At 40.0% G+C, this 25,748-nt stretch overlaps 1 protein-coding gene across 1 annotated transcript in view; it reads right to left on the bottom strand.

Annotated features, from left to right (window-relative positions):
• The window catches only part of cacna1c (calcium channel, voltage-dependent, L type, alpha 1C subunit), a 177,779-nt gene that overhangs the window by 30,397 nt on the left and 121,634 nt on the right, over positions 1–25,748 (bottom strand). Inside the window, exons 11-34 of the mRNA XM_063905844.1 lie at positions 19,279–19,369; positions 16,532–16,558; positions 14,976–15,136; positions 14,755–14,828; positions 14,463–14,614; positions 14,034–14,235; positions 13,507–13,627; positions 12,971–13,085; positions 12,224–12,365; positions 12,044–12,113; positions 11,524–11,656; positions 11,233–11,362; positions 10,261–10,320; positions 9,344–9,450; positions 8,855–8,869; positions 6,438–6,525; positions 6,229–6,336; positions 6,095–6,147; positions 5,844–5,990; positions 4,981–5,182; positions 4,306–4,464; positions 3,988–4,098; positions 1,094–1,177; positions 201–284 (exon numbers count right to left, since the gene is read on the bottom strand). Coding sequence (XP_063761914.1) covers positions 201–284; positions 1,094–1,177; positions 3,988–4,098; positions 4,306–4,464; positions 4,981–5,182; positions 5,844–5,990; positions 6,095–6,147; positions 6,229–6,336; positions 6,438–6,525; positions 8,855–8,869; positions 9,344–9,450; positions 10,261–10,320; positions 11,233–11,362; positions 11,524–11,656; positions 12,044–12,113; positions 12,224–12,365; positions 12,971–13,085; positions 13,507–13,627; positions 14,034–14,235; positions 14,463–14,614; positions 14,755–14,828; positions 14,976–15,136; positions 16,532–16,558; positions 19,279–19,369 — 2,636 coding nt within the window. The remainder of the gene's footprint in view (positions 1–200; positions 285–1,093; positions 1,178–3,987; positions 4,099–4,305; positions 4,465–4,980; positions 5,183–5,843; positions 5,991–6,094; positions 6,148–6,228; positions 6,337–6,437; positions 6,526–8,854; positions 8,870–9,343; positions 9,451–10,260; positions 10,321–11,232; positions 11,363–11,523; positions 11,657–12,043; positions 12,114–12,223; positions 12,366–12,970; positions 13,086–13,506; positions 13,628–14,033; positions 14,236–14,462; positions 14,615–14,754; positions 14,829–14,975; positions 15,137–16,531; positions 16,559–19,278; positions 19,370–25,748) is intronic.

Below are 25,748 nucleotides of genomic sequence, written 5' to 3'. Positions count from 1 at the left end.
TTTTTAATCACTGCGACATCTGGACGTTTTCACTGCCAGAGTTATTCAGCCGTCTGTTAAGCTCAAATGTGATGCAGCTGAAGTTTCCTAATCATCTGAAAGCATGCGAGATGGGTATCAGCACTCTGTCCGTGTGTGTTTGTGTGTGTGTGGGAAGGGCAGAGCAGGCAGGCAGGAAGGGAGGGAGTTGGACTACTTACGTTAACCTCAGTGATCGCTATGTCAACAATGCTACCCACAACTATCAAGGCATCAAATGTGTTCCATGCATCAACAAAATAATGCTGCGTAGGGGTGGAGAGAACAGAAAAACAACAGAAGAAAAGGACAGAACATAAGACATTTAAAAAATGGAAAAAAACAAAAATAAATGGAGAGAGGAGAAAAATAAGATAAAAAACATTATATACATGAGCATTGGAGTTTTTTAGTAGGAGGAGAAAGGGAAAGAATCAACAAAATTCAACGGCAAAAAAAGAAAAGGAGGGGTCTTAAAAAGATGGACAGCAGAGGAAGAGCAGCGGCGATCGGTCATGCTTGTCCATGAGAGGAAAATGTCAACAACAATAACAACAGTAAAGAACAAATCCCAACAAAATCACAACCAAACAAAAGGCCCCTGTTGTTGTGGTTAAAATGATGTGTAAGTGTGTGATTGGTCAGTGAGTTAGTTCAGTTAGTGAGGGAATCAAACCTCAGGACACGTCACAGTCTGACAAAAAGTGGAGAAAAAAACCCGACAACACCTGAGATACTGAGAGGAAGCAGGACGCAAGACAGGAACCTTCTGTGCCCAAAGCTAAACCCTGCCTCTACCATTTAAGAAACCCATGAAGAAGCTTGGTCTCGCTCAGGAACCCTTTGTGGTCGGGGGTCCCCTGAGTAGCAGCGGCCATCTTGGAGTTAAGGATGAAGGGAGAGAAGTAGGAGGAGAAAGAAGAGAAGGAGGAGGCAGAGAGAGAAGAAGGAGAGATGAAGAAAAGGATAACACACACAGAAAGAGCCACGAGGAGGAGTGGCGGGAAAGAAGAATTAAGAGGGCACAAGACAGAGAGAAAGAGGGAGCGACAAGGAGAGTGGGCATCGTACTTACGTTGATCTCACTGAGAATGACGTCTATTATGCTGCCAATTACGATGAGGAAATCAAACACATTCCAGGGATCACTAAAGTACCCCTACACAGGATGAGGTGAGCAGGAGGAGGAGGAGATGGAGGAGGAGGAGGGTAAGAAAGGTAGGTTAGAAGGAAAACAACATCTGCTGCCACTTCGCAGCCCTATTACGTTGGTATGAGGCTAAGCAGTACATTAAGGGGGAAATCAGCTGATGAACTGACACAGGAAGGACACATTTGAATCCTAATCACCAGAATCCAATGGTTTCCTTCACAGTATCTGTCCATCAGCTGGATTTCTTGCTCTCTTATAGGGTGTTCGGTGGAAGATGTTCAAGTCTTCCACCTGCATCTTTGGCTGTTCCAGCAACGTCATTATACTGAAAGCCCACTTTGTGTGATTAACTTATGGAGACCGATTCATCACCAGTAGTGGTACAAAGTGAGTATTTATGAAAAACATCCACACAGCTTCAGGCCACAACAGTTACATTTAGGGTGGTAAAATAAAACATATATTCAATGTACTGTGAAGAGAGCTGCATCTTAGAAAGAGTGTTTTATTTTCTGGTGTAAACTTGAGGGGAGAGCCAAGATCTAACAAGGGTCATTTTGAGACTGCACTGGCTATGGCCTTTTCAGAAACATTTCCATGAACTGTAAAGCAAATTACATCTCATTCAGACTGACTGTTCTCCCATAGCACATTCATTCATTATCACTGTGGGCTAGGAAGGCTAATGTAATCATGTTTGTGCCAATATTTTTTGCAACATAATTCAAAGTAATATGTTAGTTATTGTATGTCTAAAGATGGCTGTAAATTGGAGCAGCTGGATAAAAAGGACCACTGTCTGGATAATGAAGTTTCATTTTTTGGATGTCATATTTTACTCTGAATGCACATTTTTAAATTTGTAAAACAAACACAACTCATTTTACAAATCAAACTGATAAAGTGGCCAAAAAGAGAGATGCTGATTGAAAGTCAATTTGAATGAGTCTACTTTAATCCGTCATCAGCAGCTGAAGTATCATCTTTGAGGGTTATGTAAAAATAACAAGGCCTCCTTGGACGCTATAGTGGCTTGATGAAGTTGTTTGAGGTGTAACATATTAATGTAAAAGCAGGGTCAAACATTAATAGAGTTCAGGATTATAACTAAATGCTAATGTATGTAGTGATTGCATTAATTGTTAAACTAACGTACCCTGACATCAGTTATGAAACAGGAAGTGGGGAGGAAGCGAACACAGAGAATTCAAAAATATGTTCAGAACTGAACAACAGGGTTAAAGATCACAAACTAAAAGGCACACATTTTACACATTAGAAAAGACACCCCAGCTGAATCCATACCTGAAAATAAGAGTGTTAGCGGGGGTTCCGGCTGTGTGTGCCGGAAGAGTTTACTGAAGTTAACACAATGAAACAAGAAATGTCCTTAAGGGTGGTTCATTTTCAATAGCAGTGTTCATTATGGCTTGGGAACATTTCATCATGCGGCACTATAACTTAGGTATCAGTTTTTATATTTTCCTAACATTTTCCAGTCAAAAATGAACTGAATAAGCCATATTAGAGTCACCATTAACTTATATTACACACATAATGCAGCGCAGCATGAGGTCAATTCCCAAGCCTTAAAAGTTGTTCTGCATATTTAATTGTTTAATTCCAGCTGGAGCCGCCTGTGCCTGAAAATACTGCAAGACATGCACGATTACATGCATGAAGTACATGTGTAATTAATGCTATTATAAAAAAACATGATTTTATCCCATTAAATTAAATCTTGATAAAAATTAATTTTGTAGAACGATGACTTAATAGCTAACAAAATAATTATTTTTGAATAAGTAGTGAGAAAGGGCTCCCAGATAACGATTTTGTTCATAAATGACATTCATTAATGCCAACCAACAACTTTCAACAATTAACTTCACACACATAATAAATAATAAGTCAATTTAATTCAATAACACAGTAAAAATAATGGATGAATAAAATATGGAGTTTTGGGAATTGGAAGTTCAGAAATGGGTTATAACACACTGTTTCTAATGAGCGTAATGCCTGAAAGTGGCACCGTTGCCAATTATGTTGAAGGGTAAGGTTAAAAGCAAAGAAAATGACTCTCAGCAGGTTGTTTAATTTAACTCTATATTTCACCGTCTCGTTCTATTAAAGAAGTCAGAGAGCTGCAGCACAGAGCCTGTATGTGTTTATGTCAGTTTGGCTGATGATTATATGTAACAGTCGGCCATAACAGGAACGTCTCTTAAACTCCTGTTTTGATTAACATTATGAACTGTGCAACAGTTCATAATGTTAATCAAAACAGGAACGTTTCTTAAACTCCTGTTTTGATTAACATTATGAACTGTGCAACAGTACAGACCAGGGTAAAAATATGATATTAAACTGTTTTGTCTATTGATTCAGTTCAAGGATTTTCCAAAACCCTGCAGTAATAGGATGAAGTGTTCCCATCTGTTACTGTTTAAATAGCTGATGCACCAGGACGTTCTAACATTGGACCAATAAACCCACACCGCTTCATAGCAACAACAGCAGGAAAACAAGGGAGCAGTGAGATTAAAAGCCACATGATGCCATCCACTAATCATGTTTTAGATCCATGATACGGTAATTATCATCTGGAGGAAATTACATGGGGATTAGGAACATACAGTTTAACCTCAGTGAGCAGGATTCAAAACCTAAAGTGTATAGACTTAGACTATTTTATTATATCCATAGGTTGTCATGATGAGTAGTCAAACTTTGTTTGATTACATTCTGAATTCTTTACTTTACTGTATCTACTACACCGGTAATCCATGTCATAGCTAGAGAGGTGGACTTACCCTGGGTTTGAAGGCGATCAGTTTGAGGATCATCTCCACAGTGAAGAGTCCAGTGAAGAGCATGTTGAGGATGTTCATGGCGTCGTTGAAGCCTTTTGTCTGTCCATGATGCTGCGAAGACACAAAAATGGCTCATTAAGAGGGGGATTTACGGGAGATTTCTCAGGCCCTTACTCTAATATTTCTCCAGTTTGTGTGTGTGTGTGTGTGTGTGTGTGTGTGTGTGTGTGTGTGTGTGTGTGTGTGTGTGTGTGTGTGTGTGTGTGTGTGTGCGTGCGTGCGTGCGTGCGTGCGTGCGTGTGTGTGTGTGGGACTCACCTGCATGGCCAGACAGATGGTGTTGAGAAGGATGAGTGTGAACATCAGGTACTCAAAGTAGGTGGAGTTGACCACATACCAGACCTTATACTGGTAGGGGTTTTTGGGGATGTAGCGCCGCAATGGACGTGCCTTCAAAGCGTACTCCACACACTGACGCTGTGACACACACACACAAACACGTGAACATTCACACAACCTGTGTTAGGATATTTCCCCAGTGTCTCATCACTCCCCCTCTCTGTGCTCAGACCACCCTGGAGGAAGAGCTGCAGAATTGTCTTTTGGCAGTCTAAAAAAGCATTTTCCAGCCCAGACTTCTGTTCCATGCGCTGTGAATGTCTATGTTCCTGAATCATCACAGGAAACCCAGCTGCAGGGACTTGGCCTGGGTACTTCATTAAGCTGTAGTCTCATCTTCTTCCTGAGCTGCTGTACTTCCCTCCTGGCTGCACTCCTGGAGTGGTTCAGCCCCTAAAACTCATGTTCAGCCTCCCGTGTCTCCCCCCCTCTGCAGGGCGTCCATTCACTCTCCCTTGTGCCTCATGAACTGTAAAATGACTTTCCCATTTCAGCCAGGAGAGCAGAGTCCCTCTCCTTCTACTGTAACGTGAAACATACAGCTATCTAGCAGCTAAACAGAAACAGGTAATGAAACACAGACAGGGACAGTACCTGGTTCTTGTCCAGCTCACAGTTCTTATACTCTTGCTCTCCTTGCTCCTGGAATGTGACAATGACGAAACCCACGAAGATGTTCATCATGAAGAACGCGATGATGATGATGTAGATGATGAAGAAGATGGAGATGACCACACGGTAGTTGTAGATGGGCCCGACGTCCTCGGCGTGAGAGTCTATGGCTCGGTACAATAACCTGTGGGAGGGCAGGGGAGGAGGGACACATCATTGAAGGAAAGGAGGAAGATGGAGATTGTTCTGTAAAGTTTTCACTGTGTAGGAAACCCCACATACTACATTTATCAAGCAACTGATATCTTCCCATCAGGACATACCGATCTCAGAGCTGTCCATTGCTCCTTTAACAATGCTAAAGGAGAATACTACAAGCTATTAAAAGAACTCCTAACCTGGTTATATCCTTCATTTGAAATATGACTGTACATATATGCACACCATGATGTATTGGAAGATGATTAAGAAAGCACTCAATGTCAACTTAGTTAAAAAAGAAGAGATTTAAAATATGTGTATTGATTATGAACTTTGATGTTAACATATTTGTATAATAGATGAATTTAAGACTATTGCTAACCAGAATTATGTATGATTTTTGTGACATGGAGAGGCGTGGGAAGGGGGAGGGATGGGTGGTGAGGCCAAGGGACTCCCTATACATTTATTTTTGTATCATCGTTTACATAACTTGTGTCCCTGTGAGGGCTACTAAAAAACAATAAAAATGTGTTCACAAAAATACAAAAATGTGCAAATACAGTATGCAGGTCAGGATATATACTGTATATATATATATATATATATATAGTATATGCATTTTCTAGGTTTTAGACACTCACCCTGGCCAGCCCTCGAAGGTAGACACAGCAAACAGAGCCATCATGCCTTGCAGGACGTCGTCGAAGTTGAAGTCGCTGTTCTCCCACAGTCTCTGGGCTCTTTCAGGCTTCCCCACATCACCATCCTTATACATAATGTAGGAACCCCTGTGAACAGAAGCAGACACGCACACGCATATTCCCATGTATTATCTAGCAGTTATTCTATAAGGTAGAGTTCGAGCAGCTTGCTTGCAGGAGGGATCTCTCACCTGCACTCTGCATAATTCTGTTTGGAGCTGTCCGTACAGGTGAAGAACTTGCCCTGATGGGAAAACATAGACATTTAGTATTTAAGAAAACATGATTATGAAGCCTCTTCTTCCTTCCCTCCTTTCCACTTTACCTTAAAGAGCTGTACTCCGATGCAGGCGAACATGAACTGGAGAAGCGTGGTGACGATGACGATGTTGCCGATGGTCCGGATTGCCACAAATACGCACTGCACGACATGCTGTAACACACACCCAAAAGGATAGTTCAGTTCAATAATGTGTCTTTTTTTGTTAGCATGAGAGATTGTGTGTATTATGTGTTTTTTATACGTGTTTTAACCTTTAGTCCTTTGGCTCTGTTGATGGCCCTCAGCGGTCTGAGCACCCGCAGAACCCTCAGGATCTTAACCACGTTAATGGCACTGGACCTGAAAAACACATGGGGTTAAACTATGCTCCAGATTAACTCATGAAACACACATTTTTACACACATGAAGACATATTTGCAAAAGAAGTTTGAAAAGCATTTTGTCAGCACAAACATACGTAAGTAAAGCTTGATAAAAACACACGCTAAAGAAACCAAGATGATCAAATAAAGGTTAACTTAAACAAGTATGACACAAAACTATAATTTTCTTTAGAACAAGTAACAGGTGGCCTTAAATTGTGCAAAGTCAGTAATAATATGTGTTTTTAACACATAACATTTGCAGAACATATTTAAAACTACTGAATAATATCTCTGATTTCTATTAGAGCATTGGAAGAAGGGCACTTTATTTTAAAGTAGTTAAATACGTTGATCTAGCAACAATCAGGTGGCCAAATACAAATACTGGATGATAGTCAGGTTCAGTAAATTCTTCACTCCTATCATAATTATATGTATTGACTGACATTAAGGGTTTGTATGTGTTGATGAAAAAAGAAACATGGTGTACCCTTTTAACATAAATGGTGTACAATAGCAGAAACAATATGGAAAAAGTGTAAAACACACGTTCAACACAGAGAGAGCAGCACACACACACACCACACACACACACACACACACACACACACACACACACACACACACACACACACACACACACACACACACACACACACACACACACACACACACACACACACACACACACACACACACACACACACACACACACACACACACACACACACAGGCAAACAGAGAGGTAGTGTGCTGTAATGTCAGTTAAAGCCGAAAGTCAAAGGAAGTGGTGTAAAGGAAAAGGTTTGAACATTTTAACCAAAAGAATCAAATGCATACATTGACATTTTGAATTGTACAATAAATGTTTGGAAAAAGCTTGAGCATTGGTCCGTCGGTAATCTGAACTAGGTCTAAATAATTATCATATGACGTCAACAGGTCTCAGACAAGCTAAAAACCCTTTCAGTTAACCAATGAACATAATGCAAAAACTTTTTCCCAAAGTGTCACAAAGGGAAAAGTGTATTCAAAATGTCAATTTATCCTTTTAAGGGAGTGACATTTTTAGAGGGGTAAAGGAGTGGTATAAAGGGAGTGACTTTATTCGGTGTATACTTTAAAACAAAGAAAGGAAAGACCTGTTGTGAAACAGGAAGGTAAAGTCTAAAGGGAATTAAAGGTAGCTCATGTTGAGCAGGATTTCATCAGCAAAATATCACAGTCAAACCAGCTGTGGAGATATCCTGTAGTGATAGCACGAACGTCAACTCTATTTAAACATTTCTTTAGAATATACAATTAATATAACTTTTCATTTTGTTCATTACCAGCCCTGAGCAAGACCTAGATCAGTCGAAACATGAGGGCATTTTAATGATGTATCCCCTTACATAAAGGCTTGTTTCCTTCCTTCCTTAAAGTTTAAATAGTTTTCCTAAGAAAACGAACACGCAGTTTCCATTCAGGAATAACATAATAAGCTTAAGATATCAGACACACTGCCACAAAGCTTTTTATTTGACCTAATGTTGGACATATTACATGCTGTCCACACACAACATCACACATCACACTTTCTGTATATTGTTTGCATTTGAAGTAACTAACCCCTTGAGAAACTTGTGCAATTTCCATGCTGTTTTTCTACAAAGTTACTTCTATTTGCGCAGATACTTAAATTTAAATGTGTTAGAAGGCATACAGATGTACCGTATATCCCCAGGGGATACTTCCATATTGGGTAGGAGTAAAGTGGTATTGAAAGGAACGCACTGAGACGGTAGCAGACACTACCAGCACCTTCACAAGTAATCTGACTGTGATATACCCAGAAGAAATCCCACACACTCACTACTTTTAACAAAAACAACTGAGATTTTAACATTATTGTGTCATTTCTATAGCCCAGGAGAGTTCAGGTTATCCAAATGTATGGTAACTGAGTTTGCGCTGCCCCAAAATATATGTCAAAGAATCGCTAAATAATCACATTGACATTTATTGGATATGACAGCTGAGTACAGTACAACAGGACCCAGGGGGCGCCTGCAAAGAAGACAATCTCTGGCTCAAAACAAATTGTGCTGATAAATCTGGTGTTTTTCCATTTATTATCAATTCAGTGTAACCCCATAACCTACGCCTGATGACCACAGATTACAGTCTGTAGTTTATTTTGCTGCTTTGACTAAAACTCTCCAAGACCATAGAAATACCAAAAGCAAAAGAGTGACAGTTTTACACAGTTAGGGTGAAGGTCTGTTAAGGGGGTTATTAGTGTGGACTAATGTGGACTTACGTCGAGAAGTCTAGTCTATTAAGCATTAGAGACAGAGAGTGTAGCATAGCATATTAAACATCAGAAATATCACAGCATTTCAAGAACAAGAAACAGAGAACACATTCAGTAAACATCACAAAGAGAGAAAGGAATTGGGAGTAATGAAGTGTGAGCTTGTTAGAGAACAGAGAGAAGTGTGAAGCATGGGGCAATTTACATTAACAAAAAACATTTTCCCACTTTACAGCTTGATTTGTGTCTTCTTGGATTGGACTAGTGTCTCATGCACTTGTCATTATCTGGCTGAGTGGTCCAGCTTTTTAACATGAAGCCACACAAATGGAAGTTTGATGATATTGTAAGCTACCCTGATGATGTCGCTTGGAACTGCTGCCACATAATGTTAGATTTATCAGTGCACACAACTTGGACTGAAACGCTAAAGCAGTGTCTGACTAAAATGGGACAGTATAAAGCATGCATCAGGAGGTGTTCGGCTGCACTCACTGTATTCCAGAAGAGATGAGGGACACACTGACAACCACCAGGTCCAAAATATTGAAATAGTTTCTACAGAAAGAACCTTTATGGAGCACGGCCCCATAGGCTGTCATCTGTAGGGGTCAAAGTTCATATTTTAGATCAACTAAAGAAAAATAAAAGCACAGGGGAGTAGTTTACAACAGTGGGGGAAGAAGTAGTTTTTACTTTGCAAAAATAAATTGTAAAAATACTCTGTTACAAGCAAAGGTCATGCTTTTAAAATCTTAGTTAAGTAAAAGTACAAAAGTATTGCATCAAGTTATACTTAAGTATAAGTAGCAAAAGTACTTGCGTAATAATCCATTTCAGAACTATATATATACAGTTACTGGGTAACTATCAGGATTATTGATGTGTTTTTATCACAGCTGGTAAATGTAGAGCTTATTTAAATACTTGATACACTGCTGCTGGATACCTTAACCTATAAATATAAGTCAAAGTGTATTTAATAATTGATTTATATTTTGTATTAGCTAATATTCTAAATCTGAAAAGTAACTAAAAATTAAACGCTGTCAAATAAATGTAGTGGAGTAAAAAGTACAATATTGGTATCTAAATGAGTAGCAGTATAAAGTAGTATAGAATGAAAACACTCAAGTAGAAATACCTCAAAATCCTACTGAAGTACATTAACGTTCTGGTGTACAAATAAACTATTAAATGGGGTAACTGCTTTTTATCTTTATCTCTGAGCCGGCATAAAGTAGTACATGCAAGTGTTTACTTTCTTTAACAAAGGGTTTACTGCAGAGGAAACATAGTTATATTATTTAAAAGTCTGCTGTTTAAAAGATTGGGAACACATTGAAGTAAAGCAAATACATTTTCAGATTGCGTGGCTCCACCTATGATGCATCATAAACTTTATGTACTACCTTAAGAATGATCTCAATGGTGAAAAGTCCAGTAAACACATGATCTGCATAGCCTAGGATCTGCAAAGAACACAAAAACAGGTTTTTGTTAAGAGCTAGAACGATACCGCTGGAATAATGTAAATGTCACAATAGCATTAGCATAGCATTCCTGGGTTTGAGAACTGCATTAAATGGCTTTTTGACTGAAATTGTTTGTGATCTAAGGTTGGAAAACATGTTGGAGAAAATGAGTGAATGAATTTAAAGTCTAAGCTCCCATTAAGTTATTTACACAGTTCAAATAAAGATAGTAAAGTGAATATTTACACGGATAAACATGATGGAGTGCAGTTCTTCAGAGTTACAGCTGAACTAATGGCTAACTGTAGGATAGTCCTGGATGACTTCACCACATACTGAAATAATAACGCTGAGGTTCAGGGTTACAGAAGGGTAATGAGGTTCGATTAGACTACAACAGAGCGTAAACTGAAAAACAGGAAGTATAATTCCATTTAAGTTTCAGGCTAAGGTTAATTGAGGTAGATTTGTATACAGAAACTATACAATAGCTGAAGAAAAAACTGTGATCATTCTTCACATTGGTCTACTGCTCACAAATTACACCAATTAACCCTTAATAACATTTATATATAAACATTATGGCGATGCTCTTTGAGTGTACCCAACTGCAGAGCTGCAATGGTCTTAAGGATTAACAGGAGTTTCACGTCTCCCTAACATGAAGTTAATCACAGTTACAGTACTCTGGAAAACATCTCATTAAGTGTACCAGGCCCGTCACAATAAGCTCTGCTTCCTCTATGTTGCTGTCAGCTATAACCCATTTAGTACAGAATTTATTTTTGTGGGCAACCAATGATGATTACAGTGTTGACTTTAAGTCTGTGCCCTAATGCAAATCAGGCTGTATACAGTATGTGTTGAAATTGTGCACTTACACACATGTTTTTGTATGGTGTGTGTTACCTGGTTTCTGAAGGAGTCATTCTTGACCGGGTCCTCAGCGGCCAGACTGATGCTGCTCAGCAGGATGAAGAAGAGGATGAGGTTGGTGAAGATGTTGTGGTTGACGATCTTATGGCACAGAACCCTGAATCTGAAAAACGGAAAAAACATATTTGAATCTTCTGTTACAAAATGTATAGAACATTTTACATGTTGAGAACATGATAGAGAAGGGAATAAACACAGGGAGGAATTGTAGGGGGGGAGGATAGAGGCAGGTCGGCTGGATGCAGAACCACAGCCTCCTCTTACTTGTTAGTGTCACTAAAGACAAAGAAAGCGCGGGCCTCAGGCATCGGAATGGCTTTCTCCTTCAACTGAATGTCAGAGAGGGGTCGCGGCCTCGGGCCCACCGGCATCTCAGGCTCCTCCTCATCATCGTCTCCTGAGGATAGGAAGAGAAAGGATTACAGTGAGAGTAAATAAAATAATGACTGAAAAAGGTACAGCTTGAGTCCTAGGGTATGGATGCCTTAGCAGAGGTAGAAAAGGATCCAAATGGACTGGATCAAAACTAAATAAAGTCATTTAAACAGTGTTGTTAAGCAGCTATGTGTATCTACAGGTTGTTAGTACCACGTTTGTATACATATATACCTAAGAAACTTCATGTTGGATTAATATGAAGCAGTGTGAATCTTAAATATGTACTGATGCATATGGGATGAAAACGACTTTTTAAAGATGTTATTGGCAGAGAATAGTAATCTCCTTCACATAGACCTGTAGAGTTTTCCGCATGGAACAAGTTCTAATTACAACAATGTGTTACCTATGTAGTCGTTGGCAGGGTATGGGTTCTTCTCCTCACTCTCATCTCCACAGTAGTCATCTATGCTAATCTGCAGGAGGAGAGGGTTGCATTCAGGAACAAGTTCATTCATTTCCCTGACACCATGTTTAGCTTATTGAAGTCAGCGGATACTCTAGTGTTTCTCGTGTGTTTCTGCACCTTAGTGGCAGTGTTGGCCTCTCCATCAGAAGTGATGGACTTCAGCTCTATCTCCTTCTTCTTTTTCTTCTTCTTCTTCTTCTCCTTTTTATCCTCTAGGGGCAGCTTCTCATTGGCTTGACGTTTTTCTGGGCTGGCCAATCTGGAGAAATAGGGAGGAAGAGATTAGATTAGCAGCTTTCCTCTTTCTTCACCTTAGCAATGTCAGCCCCTGGTTAATCCACTGATGTGTAATGAATCACATCTAGATTAAGACCAGGAGAACAAAATAGATTTCACTTAGATTTTGTAATGAGGGGAAGTTTTTCAATCACAGGGGGAGGCTGTGCGTATATAGAACCAAACACATAGTGAGCAGGCAAATGTTTATTTCCTAAGATCAATAGAGGTTGCAACCAAAAGGAAGACGTGTAATGATTAGTCGAAGCTATTTTCCTCAGCTGCAGTAAAATCTCACATTACCAATGCAGACAAATTGCTTTTGTCAGCGCAATGAGACGCTTAAATTATCCAATAAAAACATGGTTTTGACAGAAAAGTAAAGCAGATAAAATGTCAGCCTGACTTAAAACCATAATAACATGTTCACGCTCTGATTGTCAATCATTTTTAGTACTTTAATTTCAAGGCTTGAGGATCAGTGCCCTTGAATCCCACTTGGTTATACCGGCTTTCCAGGTGTCACATGCAAGAAGACGACTTCCTTTGTTTCTTTTCCCCAGATAACTGTCTACCTGTCTTTCTCACCTGGCCAGTTTTTTCCTCTCCTTCTCCTCTTCCTCTTCTTTCTGGGCGGATGTCAGGCTCTCTGCATCTGCTAGATTGTCAACAGCGATGGCCAAGAAGACATTCAGTAGGATGTCTGTTCAGAGGGGTGAAGCTAAGGATGTTGCTGAACCAACAGATCATCAGCGTGGATGATTGCAAACAATCCTGGCAGGCTGAGTAAATAAAGAGTAACCTTTCTGCATCTGTAAGACACTCAAGTCCCAGGTGCCTGAGCAGGGATTCTCAGTGACCTCCCTCAAACAGTTCTGTCTCATGAGTGTATCCCCATGCAAAACACACCCTGCAGTCCTGCAACTGCATCCTAAACAGGGTTTGGATTTCATTCAAATCACATCAGTGACTTTGTTATCTGTTTGATGCGATGCAGTTTAACAGAATCACAAAACAAATCTGGCTGTCAATCTTTGCTCCAGACCTTTGATCTTTTCACCAATTCCCTTCAGATCCACATTATACAGGCTGCTATGCAATGTACATATTTTATCTCAGGATACAGTTTCCGCAGATGAAGAGGATGATGAAGTAGATGCAGACCAACATTCCGGGGAAGGATGGTCCACCGTACGCCATGATACCATCATACATCACAGAGTTCCAGTCCTCTCCTGTCAGGATCTGTGGAGACAGAAAGAGAAGAAATAAAGATCCAAAGAAGAAAAAAGTCACACCCCTTAATTGTTAAACAAACTACATTAGAGTATTTAACTAACATATGCCTAAACCACAGCATCTTATATGTTCATGTTTTAAATTTGCACTTTATCACAATACATTTATTCATATTTATACATTTATGTACATCGATCTGATATGTGAATTTATTGAAACCTGCATTTTACCACTCTCACTTTCTGGTTGGATGCAAACTGCATTTCGTTGTCCTTGTGCAATGACAATAAAGTTTAATCTAAATCTTAAATGAAAGGACTTTCTGTACTGTAGAAATGGAGGAGTCAAAGTTCATATTGTCACGTCAGAACAAGATGAAAGAAAAGAAAACAAACAGAAACATCTGCCTGACCTGAAACACGGTGAGCAGAGACTGGGGAAAGTTGTCAAAGGTGCTGCGTCGGGTCTCGTCAAAGTTGAATTTTCCCCCGAAGAGCTGCATTCCCAGCAGGGAGAAGATGATGATGAAGAGGAAGAGCAGGAGCAACAGGGAAGCGATGGAGCGTACAGAGTTCAGCAGGGACGCCACCAGGTTGGAAAGAGAGTTCCAGTATCTGGGTGGGGGTGGGGACAGACGTCAAGTTCAGTACAAGTAAAAATAATTGAGGCCGTCATCAGGGCAAGTACAACATGGTTAACTTTGTGCTGTTTTTTATACGTGTTGGCAAGTACTCACACGCTCTGTATAGACCAGTAAGTCACATGTTGTGAAGTGGACAGGGAAGGTGACATTAAAGACCATGAGCCAGCAGAGGGAATGACAACACATGTCTATACTAACCTGGTTATTTTGAAGATTCGCAGCAAGCGTACACAACGCAGCACAGAGATGCCCAGAGGAGACATGATCTTGGTTTCCACCAGAATGGTTTCAAGAATGCCACCACAAACTACAAAGCTGTCGAAGCGATTGAAGAGCGAAACAAAGTATGCCTGTGGAGATTTAAGACAGAAGCAAAACTTAAAGCAGGAAATATTGGAGGGAGCAGTTTCTCTTAACAGTCTTTGAATGTATACAAAGTATTTTCCCATAGAACTGTTTATGTGGATAAATAATGCTGCGTGCCACCGACCTGCAGACCCAAACTGTACATCTTCAACAGCATCTCGCCAGTGAAGAGTGCTAGCAACACCTTGTTGGCAATGTCTACAGAGGAGGAAAGAAAGGAGATGGAGAAAAGGACGACGGGGTTAGTACAAGGATATGAGGACGAAATACAAAAAGAATATCAAAAAAGGTGGAAAAATAATTTAGCTTGCACAACAATAAGGGTGAATGTTTGTGTTTACGTACCCTGTACATCTGTTAACCACTGAGGCTGCTGGTGATGTTCAGAGGCGATGGTGAGTGTGTTGAGGAAAACCAGGAAGATGACCAGCCAATAGAAAACCTGCGATTTGACCGCTGCCCGGCACTTCCTCCTACACAGCCTGTTCCACCTCCGAGAGTATCGACTGAGGAGGAAGAAGCGGAGATTGAGAGGGAACAGAGATGGAGAGGTGAGAAAAGATGGGAGAGAGAAGAGGTATTGATGAGGAGGGAAGTGGGAAACCAGCAGAGAGGCAGGAATGAACAAAGGAGGAAATAAAGAGAAAGATCACGGGCCCATGAGAGAAGAAATAGAAAAAACAAAAAAATGTTAAAAATTAACAAGTGAAGAAGAGGGTGGGAAAAAAACGGCGGAGGAGAGAGAACAGAGAAAGAGTCAGTTAGTCTGTCTGCAGCGTAGTGATGACATCACTCCTTGGTCGGTGGTTATCTCTGTTTGAGAGCAGAGCTGTGGAAATGTTAGTCACCCTCAAAGACGTTCACACCAAAAAAAAAGAAGATGGCAGTATGAAGAGTTTTGTGGCAGAATGAGGTACGCACCATTTGAGGGGAAAGAGCGATATTCTGAGGAAATGATTGGAGGGTCAGATTTACACTGAATTGTGTTATATTGTGAGGAAAAGTCATGGTTCCAAAAAGTAGATTATTTAAAAAAACAGCTGACCATGTTGTTTGGTATGTTAAGATCATCTGCACCTTTTCTGGCCTCTAATAAATACACTTGATTAATTTAGTAATTGCCAGCTTCACGTCCACTCAAGGGTCTTCATTTATTACCTACACCTGTGTACTAATGTTCGAACAACTGACCTGTTTCCAGACCTTAGTTCAGTATAAGTGTCCAAAGAGGTAAATTACTGCCTTAATTGTGAATTGTGAAAGTGAATAAGAAGATACGTGTCCATAATAATTCTGATAAGATAAAGGATTGTGCTATATACTTACAGCCACTAAGGAAAGAAAATCTATCCAACCAATTAGCTTTCAATCAAACCCACTTGATGAATCCAGACCATAACTGCCCAAATCAATGATCTGTCTTTTTCTTGTTTGAGAGTATATTGAGGATTTGAACTTTCTCTAATGGCACCCTGTATCACCAGACATGGTTACATGGAGATTTGTGAACAGATGAACACAGCTAACCAGGAAGTGTAACTCTTCCCTGCCTATACAACATTCAAGTTTCTTCTGTGTGAGTGTGTGTGAGCTATTTAGAGTCACTTATGGCACACAGCGGCCATGATGCACACACTGAATGTTACATGAGAGAGAAAAAAACAAGCGGACATGCATTATTACAGGAAGAGACACTTTAATGTCTGTGATGTTATTTTTCAAACATCTTTTGTGGCTTTCAAAATAACCTGAGTTATAATAAGTTGTCAATATATCTCTTTGTATTATAAAACTGGTTGGAAAATGTTCTTTTTAGGAATTTGGGGAGACTATAAGTACCACAGTAGAAGAGACATTAGAGAAGGTGGATTAAGGGACCATGGTAAACAACATGTACTAACCTGAACTTGGATTTGGAGATCCTATTTCTGGAACACAGAAAACAGAATGGAATTATACACACACACATAACACACATGTAGACAGGTACACAACATGGAGGGGGTGTTTTGAGAGGGATATTTGATCTTGAATTAACATTTGTATCATCGACCAATTTTCAAATCAAATCATCCCAAGCAAACCGTACGGTATACAGTGGCATCCAGTCAAGTGTGTTTGCTCCAATCAGTCCTGGTGTGAAAAAACATCATTTATAAATAGATAAATGTCTGTTGATTGTTCACCACTGTAACAACAAAACATACAGAGTACGGAAGACAAGAGATTATGGATGATTGTATTTGGACAGAGGAGAGGAGAGGAGAGGAGAGGAGAGGAGGGGAGAGGAGAGGAGAGGAGCAGTATGTTGCTGTTTAATGCTGCCTTGGTCGTAAGAAACTGACCTCATGGTTTGGATGTTACCCAAGCAAATAGGTAAGTATCAAAAACAACCCATATGGTTGCATTCAGTAAATGTGTACAGCTTGGTAAATGTGTGAGATATTGCCCTCAATGATGGTTTGTACCAAAATCATTTCTTATGTGTCTCTAAATGAAGATGTCATAAAAAGTGAGTTTACAAAAGTTAAAGTGGACAGATCAGAGAATACAAACTCCAAATACACACTTTTTTTTATACACAAGCTGTACACTATTAGAACACACTTTTTATAATTTAGCCATTATAAAGCAAACAATATAAAGAAAAGAAGAGGAGATGAGAGGAGAAGAGAAAGAAGAGAAGAGAAATAGGAATTCCTACTGTAGAAATTCAAAGCTTGACATATCAAATCATATCTGTAATATTGAAATACCATGATTTGACCATGTGGGCTAGATATATAATATGCTTGTATTTTTATAAACTGATGCTCTTCTTTCAGACAAGAGTTGGTTGAGGAAAATAAAACCTTATGCACAAAATAGCACTAATGGCACTTGTGTTTGAATACGAAGATCAGAGTTGTACTGGTTTGTGTATTTACGGCTCCTTGTGTTGCATTTAAATTGTATTGTAATGCTTCTATTCATATAAATACATAAATACAAAGAGCATCACACACTGTAATGACCTTTCAGTGAGAAGAGTGTCCTGACTCAGGTCTGTAGAAGCAGATGAAGTGACGGACTGGCTGGCTGACCAAAGCAATGAAGTGACTCACTGACTGACTGAACGGAGGGATAAAATGACTGACTGGCAGGATATGGAGGCTGACAGGACACACATCTCTTCCCTACGTGTGCCCGTCTCGATTATGGAGAACAGCAGGCGTTGAAGTAGCTGATACCCCGAGGTCTACTGCAATGGGAAGAAGAGCTGACACACTGCTGCTAGTCAAACCTGTTGCAGTCTCGCAGAGGAAGGATGGATGGTCGTACCTCACGTCTTGGCAAGTTTTACTACCCATCTGATTGAGGGTCACTTATTTTTAACGAAGACTGCAGGGGTCATTTTGTTAGAGCTCCTGGGGGACATTAAAAAGGGAGATGGATGCTAGAGTTAAACACGCTTTTATTTTTAAAATCAAATGAGGAGATTTTTTGGAGCTGCATTAGATTTGATGCACGAGAGCTTTTATAGTATACAAATATGAATAAGCTTATAGTGCTATATACTTTTCTAAATATTCATCTTTAATGCATACAAAGATGTAGTGTTCTCTTGAGCTGCAGCAACAAGTCAATAGAAAGGAAAAGAGCTATAAGGAACTATAGGAAAAATGATGATGGCTTCACTAACACTTATTTGGCATTAGGAGAACAGGGATGTGTCGAGACTCAGATATGCGTCTTTGGTTTTAGTTATTTTGGTCTGACAGGACTAACACAAACAACATAAAAAAGACGAAGAAGTAACAGATGGACAGCGAGAGTACAGATAGACACCAGCCTGCCATCCAAGTGTGCCTCCAAATCGTTGATTTTGTTTTATTTCACCTTTAAAATGACTATATCGTACTGCACATTAATTCTCTATTCACAGAGCAGCTCTGTCTGTAGGTGTGTTTGCTCGTGTGTGCTGAAGTGGTAAAGTGGGCCCGCTAGGGTCACGGCTCCTGCGTGGCCTTGAGTCTAAGAAAGAAAGCAACGCACATGGTGAATAATGTAAAAAATGAAGGAGAGGGGGGGGGAGCAGGGGCGGGTGAGTCAGCTGTTCGTGAGCTCCCACAGGGACTTCATCAGCCAACACAAAAGGTGAGAGTGAGCAGAAACAGACGGAGAGAAGAAAGGGAAATAAAACTGGATTACTATCAGATGAGATGAACCATGTAATGAGTCCATAATAATGGTCAACTTCAATAATATGCCCAAAACAAGTTTACAAATTGGGTTTTTGTTTGTTTTTAGAATACAAAAGGCACTGTGGTTTAGAGAAGGTTTAATTCCTCATAGCCTGACCCATGTCTAATGAAGGTCACAGATTATTGGGAGGTAGAAAAAGAAGAGTCATATTCCTTTCACTCTGCTCTCCTCTAACCAGCCTCGGTGCAGGGATTCTTCCAGACCTCTTTGAGCTTGATAAGGTCCGCCTTTGTGACGTTGGTGAAGGACGGAGGCAGGACGGGCCACTCTTACCTTGTCTAACACTAAAGTGCTTATTCAGGAAAGAGGCAGGATGGAGGTCAGTCAGACAGAAGGTGACCCAGAGAGCTGGGGGATAAGAGAAGGAGAAAAAGGTGTGTATGAAAGAGGGTGAGGTACTTACGCTAGCCGGGTACAGCAGGTCTCCCCCTCCACGTCTCCCCCGGGGGCGTTGTCTGTGTTGACAGATTCATTCTCACTGGCTGGCATGCTCACTGAGAGACAGAGAGGAGCAGAGCAAGAGAGAGAGAGGTGGCAGAAAGAGGAAAAAAAAGAGAGATGAATAAACCCGTCGGGACATGGGTTGCATATCCTCACTTACTGTATTTCTACGCTGGATTTTAATATATTATTATAGCTAAACCTTGAGGTCAAAACATTGTGGACTCAAATGTTCAGTCAACTTTACACATGTAGTACTACATGTCGTTACAAGGCTACTATGTGCATTCATTCTTTTTGAGGAGCTACAGTGTGAAAAAAAAGGTTTTCTATAAGATTAAATTGTAAATATTTGCACTGATTGCCTAACTAATTACCTTCTTACAATATTTACTGCTTAGGGATCCTGGGAAACACCCCCTGCAACAGCTATTAGGAACGATTTCAACTTCTAAGCTGAAGGATTGCTTAACTCTGAGTGAGCTAAATCATTAAAAAAGCCTTTTGTGATTTAATAGCTCATGGAGATTGAAAGAAAAAACACGCCAGGTCTTTGGTCTGCAAACTTCCCGGAGGATGTCGAGGCTTAATTGCAGTCAAGGTTTTGAGAAAAACCGGGTAATGCTTTTTATACAGTCATCTATCTAAACTTCCATCAAGCTGTGAGACATTTGGCAGGATTTCAATGCAAACATCTGAAAATGATTCGGTTTTTTTTAAATGCAAGTTTGCAAACAGGTGGGAAGCTCACCGAGCCCAAGCTTTATTATTTAAGAGACTGCAGAAGTGTCACTTTGTCCTTATTTAAAGACAAGTGTAATGTGTGTAAAGATGGAAGGATGAATGGATGGAGGCAGTTAAGAAAGGACGAAGGAGAAGTAATTTGAATTGGTAGTTAAAGATGGAAAAATAAAGTAAGATAACAAGTGGTAGAGTGGATGGAGGGATGGACGCTTCGAGGGAGGTGTAGATGGAGGGAGAGGAAAAATAGGATAAATGTGGGAATTGCTGTCTGAGGGACTGATACATTGCTTTTTATTGCTTCTGTCAGTCTTTGCTCGCCTGCGGGAATAAGCTGCACTTCCCTGAATGTCATCTCAAACACTTATTGTAACACCCTCTGGGTACAACAGTCAGATACTGATAGGAATCTCAATGCGTCTTGTATTAAAGGAAGATATCCCCCGTTAAATAAAGCCAGACCCACTCTTGCAAAACAGCTTTAAACAAGAAACCAAGGGACATGATCGGTACTTTAGATGAGAGGGCTTTTTAAAAACGCCAATCTTGACTGGACTTTTTCTAGTCATTTAAAAATGAAGGAAGATATAAAGAGCTTGCCATGTAATTATGCCTGGGCTCTTGTTTATAAAATCTCTAAAGCACAATAGTAACCCTGACATTGTGCATTAACAAAACAAAACAATGTTCTGTTTCATATTAAGAGATCACTGAAAGAACTGAAACACTTACTTTAATTAAATGGATTATGTCAAATAAAATCACAAAACTGTATTAGGTCAGTTGAAAACAATAATATTAAGTTGAACCTAATATTTTTTTATTTAAATGTAATATTATTGCTTTCAACTGATCTTGAAAAGTTATGTGAAATGTGTTGACATAGTACATTTAATTAAAGTCAATGTTTCAGTTTTTCTGTGCTGCTTGTAAGCACTTAGCTAACATAATACATTAAAGTAAGCTGCATGGAGGGAACAGCGGGCTTTGCCACATGCCTGGTGATGGATGAATTCTGCTGTGGAGATCAGGACGGTCTCTGAGAACATTAAGGCCTCTGCTGTGAACACGCTCGATGTTTCTCACTTCGCCACGTGCCACCTGCTGCTATGCTACTTAGTTAAAAGCACTCTGGGCCCTCGAGTCTCTCTCGAGGCTAAAGCCTTTCAAATATATAACCAGCCCTGTGCCTTCTCCTCAATGGAGCTCTGAACTAGTTTAATACCTATTGTTAGAGTAAACCCCAAAGACTCAAGACCCAGAGAGGAGGAAGGAGATGAAAAAAATAAATGAAGGAGGGATCAAGGAGCATGGGAGGGAGAGAAATGGAGGGACTAAGAAAGACAAGTTTTCAAGGCGAAATAAGAATTCATTAACTCTAACCAATGTCGGCATGTGTGAATGAGTAAAGATATTAAATAAAAGCACTGAGAATAAGCGGCCCCAACAAAAAGGTATTGAACTTGATGAGGACAGAACCATTCTGTGAAGTAGTCTTTTGGGGCAAACAAAAAATGTGTGTGTGTGTGTGTGTGTGTGTGTGTGTGTGTGTGTGTGTGTCCTAGTGTGCAGAACTGATTTGAGTGAACATACTAAAATAGAGATTGAGCCAGATATTATTCGTCCATGGCACCATCTGGTAATTTCCAGACATTTAAGGTGATCAAAATGTTTAGAAACAAATCCCTAACTGTCAAAAAGGACAGTTGATTCACATTATTAATCCGATACCAAATATAACATAATCATTTCAGGATTTTCATGCAGTCTATTCATTACAATAATCTTATATTTTGAATTTTAGTCTCTCTTTTTGCTCACTAGGCAATTGTCAAATGATATGGGAATTAAAGTAACCAATAAACTGCTACTTTACATGTACCTCTCAGCAGGAGGAGTCCACAATATGACAATTGCTGGGTGAAAATTATTAAAAGGCTAAAATTCAAATCTGGAAGCTATTTCTGTATTGTTCTTAACAAGGGTTAGGGTTGCTACATTGCTAACAGCAGTGCAGGGGGATTTTAGGGAAAGGAATCTAAAACAATAAGAAGAGGACTGTGGCATCACAAATGAATTTTTCTCGTCATGTACGGTGTGTAGACCGCACTTGAATTGTTTCATGTGATGACATTGTCCTCCTGTTTATTTCTATTCAGGCAGATGCGAACAGTTTCTCTTCTACGAACCTAGAAAGGAAAACGGTGGCTGCATCTCAATACAGAAATTGAGTTTCTCTTCATGTCCTTTTTCCCCTGTACTGATAGTTTGTGTCTTTTTCAAGATATAGGTGATTTGAAGTTAAGGGCCATGAAACATGGTCATAGTTTTAATGCATTGAAGACATGCAATGTTGGCAGCAGAGTGGAGAATGATTGGCAAAAGACCAAGTCTCCACTGCTGAGAAAGTATTGACAAATATGGCTTTGATATAGGGTAATCGTTTTATAAGAGGCGCACAAAAGGGGTTAAAAAGACAATGAGAATAAACTTATTTACAGTTAAGGAGGCAGCCACTGAAAAAAATAAACGGATCCTACTACGATGCAGGAGAAGAGGAGAGGAGGTGCGGTTCGCTTGCATGTCTAAAATCACGTTTCCAGTAAATGTTTAACTAGTATTGAACCATGCAGACAGACGCACACGCCTTACGAATGAAAGCCGCATTTTTCTTCACGGCTCCACGCAGAGAATGAAAGCGGCTTTTACCTGGGGATAGAGAGCATGGCTCAACAACACAAACACACACACAAACGAATGGAAACACACACAAATAGGCACTCACAATCGGCACAAATACAGAAATGCACACAAACTTCATATTCAAGAACACATAATCACATTTACTCCTAGCGGCTCTGATGACATGCACGACCTGTTGGAAGGAAACATGAATGCTTCTGCCACAAAACCTCATTTCCTCTTTACAGTCACACCTTATTACTACTCTATCTACGCTATTACTATCATTTTGGAGGGCCTAACTGGCAAAGAAGTATCACTACCTTTTTCTCTTTTGTACCATTTAGTCTGTTTCATTGCCAGATTCAGCCATCATATCCGAGCTAATACCTTGTCATTCTGTATGGTAAAGAGAAATGACCATGCAGAGAGAGAGAGGGATAGAGGAAGTACTCATGTTCTCAAGAGTCAATATTCAAAAGCAGCTTGCAGTGCTCTGTTCAATCAGCAGCACTACACTCTACAATATATTCCTCCATCATATTCTGTTTCCTCTTGGCCTTCAGAAAAAACATTGTTTGCCGTCCACTTCAGCCCTTCCTCTTATAGTATTTGCATCACTGTGAGCCAGAACATTCCTGCGCTCCTCCGTACCGAGTTCTTTCTTTTGTGGTATACAGTACAGTTCATTTGTTTAAGTGATTTAAATTGTCGGAGCATACTGTAAAAGCAACATCTTTTGAGAGGGTCAATGTGTACTGAGGTATAAATAAATACAACTGCATTCATTGATATGAAACATAAAATATAGCAAACATCCAGTACACAAACATGTACTGTACAGGCAGGAACACAAATCCTCCCTCACAAGTAGGGTTCATATTTCAGGTGAAAAAAACACTTAACAGGACAGTTAAAGACAAAAACATGCAAATAAGCTACACATGCAAACAGAGATGGGCTGATGACCAGATAAATAGGAAATATATTCTAAAATAAGAGTGATATATTACAACAATGTCAAACAGCAAACACAGCACGCACAGAGCCAATCTACTCTAGGGTGAAATGCCATAAATACAGATTAAAAAATGTATTTTCTAATTTACTTAATTTTTTTAATGACCTGTATAAAGGTCAAAGACTTTAAAGGGGCCCTATCACTCATATTAGTATGTCGTGCCTCTACTGTGACATGTTTACATGCTCAAAAACTGCTTTATTTTGTCATACTGCCTACATTAGCGGAGGCAAAAAAAAGACTCTCCCATGACAGAGAATGGTCTGAAGTATGCTGACACCTTTTTAAAAGGCAAAATATGAAATCTACTGAAAACATTATTAGATTAGGAAGATAAGAGCTACAGGTCCATCTTATATACACCTCTCCGTGATTCTCACCATTGGAGAAACATTAGAGTGGGCATAATTGAAATATGGTTTTATACCAGTTTATACCAGAACTATACAAAATAAATGATGTCATTTACCCTTCAGCATGCTCGTAAGGAGACATGTTGACCACCACCCTTTGTCCTAAGCAATCGCATTGTGAAATTTGAATACAAACACAACCATGATTATAGCTGAATACTCCTGGACACATGTGTCACGGCACAGAGATTCACAAATACCATCCTCAGCCTGAGGGTCAGCAGTGACTGAGCCAGGCCAGCTTACTGTTGTTCTCCCCCAGGTGGGCGGGGGACACTCCTACCAGACAGCAGCGGCAGGAAGCCAAGACAAGGGGATGGCATGCAAGAACAAGATGGCAGAGGGTGAGCGCATGCAACACACACGTATATGCACATGCAGTATGCATGGGACTACAGTGTGCACACCGCTGAGTAAACACATCATATGATATATATATATATATATATATATATATATATATACATAAATAAATAAAGCAATAACACAACATTCATCTCACATCACCAGCACCACAGTTGAGTGTGTATGCGTGTGTCAGTCAGGATAGCAGCCTCAAAAATGATAGCTGAAATGTTTTAGAGGCTCTTAACACCTGCAAACTCACTCAGGCTGTTACTGAAAACAGTGAAAATCAATATAGTGAATGACATGCCTACTCTTTTACCTGAAACAACCCCCCCCCACACACACACTATCTGAAGATCCGGTGATCTATCTCCATGTGAACACACAATTCATTCATTATTCATTATAAATCAATAGTATGCCTCTGTAGCCATTCATGTGAAGATGGGATGATGGATAGACAGGTAGAAAGGTGTGTGTGGTCAAATAGTATGACTTTCTTCATGTCCCATATACTGCTCCGACACACACACAGACACACACACACACAGACACACACACACACAGACACACACACACACACACACACACACACACACACACACACACACACACACACACACACACACACACACACACACACACACACACACACACACACACACACACACACACACACACACACACACTATTTTCCCTCTCATCTCTCTCTTTTTGCAATCCTCTCATCTATTCTCCATAACTGCTTTTCCTTCTTAGGACTTTCATTAGTGTGTGTGTATGTGTGTATGTGTGTGTGTGTGTGTGTGTGTGTGTGTGTGTGTGTGTGTGTGTGTGTGTGTGTGTGTGTGTGTGTGTGTGTGTGTGTGTGTGTGTGTGTGCGTGTGTGTGTGCTCCCTGGGAATGGGGACAAACTGCCATCATTCATCTTCCCAAAGGAGGGGGGGAGACATGGCCATAAGAGAGCAAGTGACTTGTTTTTTTTTTACTTTCACCAGCAGAGGGAGGATTGATCTTTGTGGTGGACAAGTTCTGATCACCTGCATCAATCATGCTGTCATCTAAAAGCTCCATTCATTCTGTTTCATAATAGTGATGGACTTTATCTCGAGACAGATATCTATAGTTTAAAAGTGTTTGATTTTAGTAGGAGGCATATGCACATGTTTGTATTTGTCCTCACTGGATCAAGCACGTTTCTGTTCCCATCTAATTTGGGCTTGTAGT

This window comes from Eleginops maclovinus, chromosome 17 (genome assembly GCF_036324505.1).
Source record: "Eleginops maclovinus isolate JMC-PN-2008 ecotype Puerto Natales chromosome 17, JC_Emac_rtc_rv5, whole genome shotgun sequence".
NCBI classification, from domain to species: Eukaryota; Metazoa; Chordata; class Actinopteri; order Perciformes; family Eleginopidae; genus Eleginops; species Eleginops maclovinus.
Note: the sequence above shows the minus strand (reverse complement) of the source record. Positions and strands in the feature narration are given on the sequence as shown.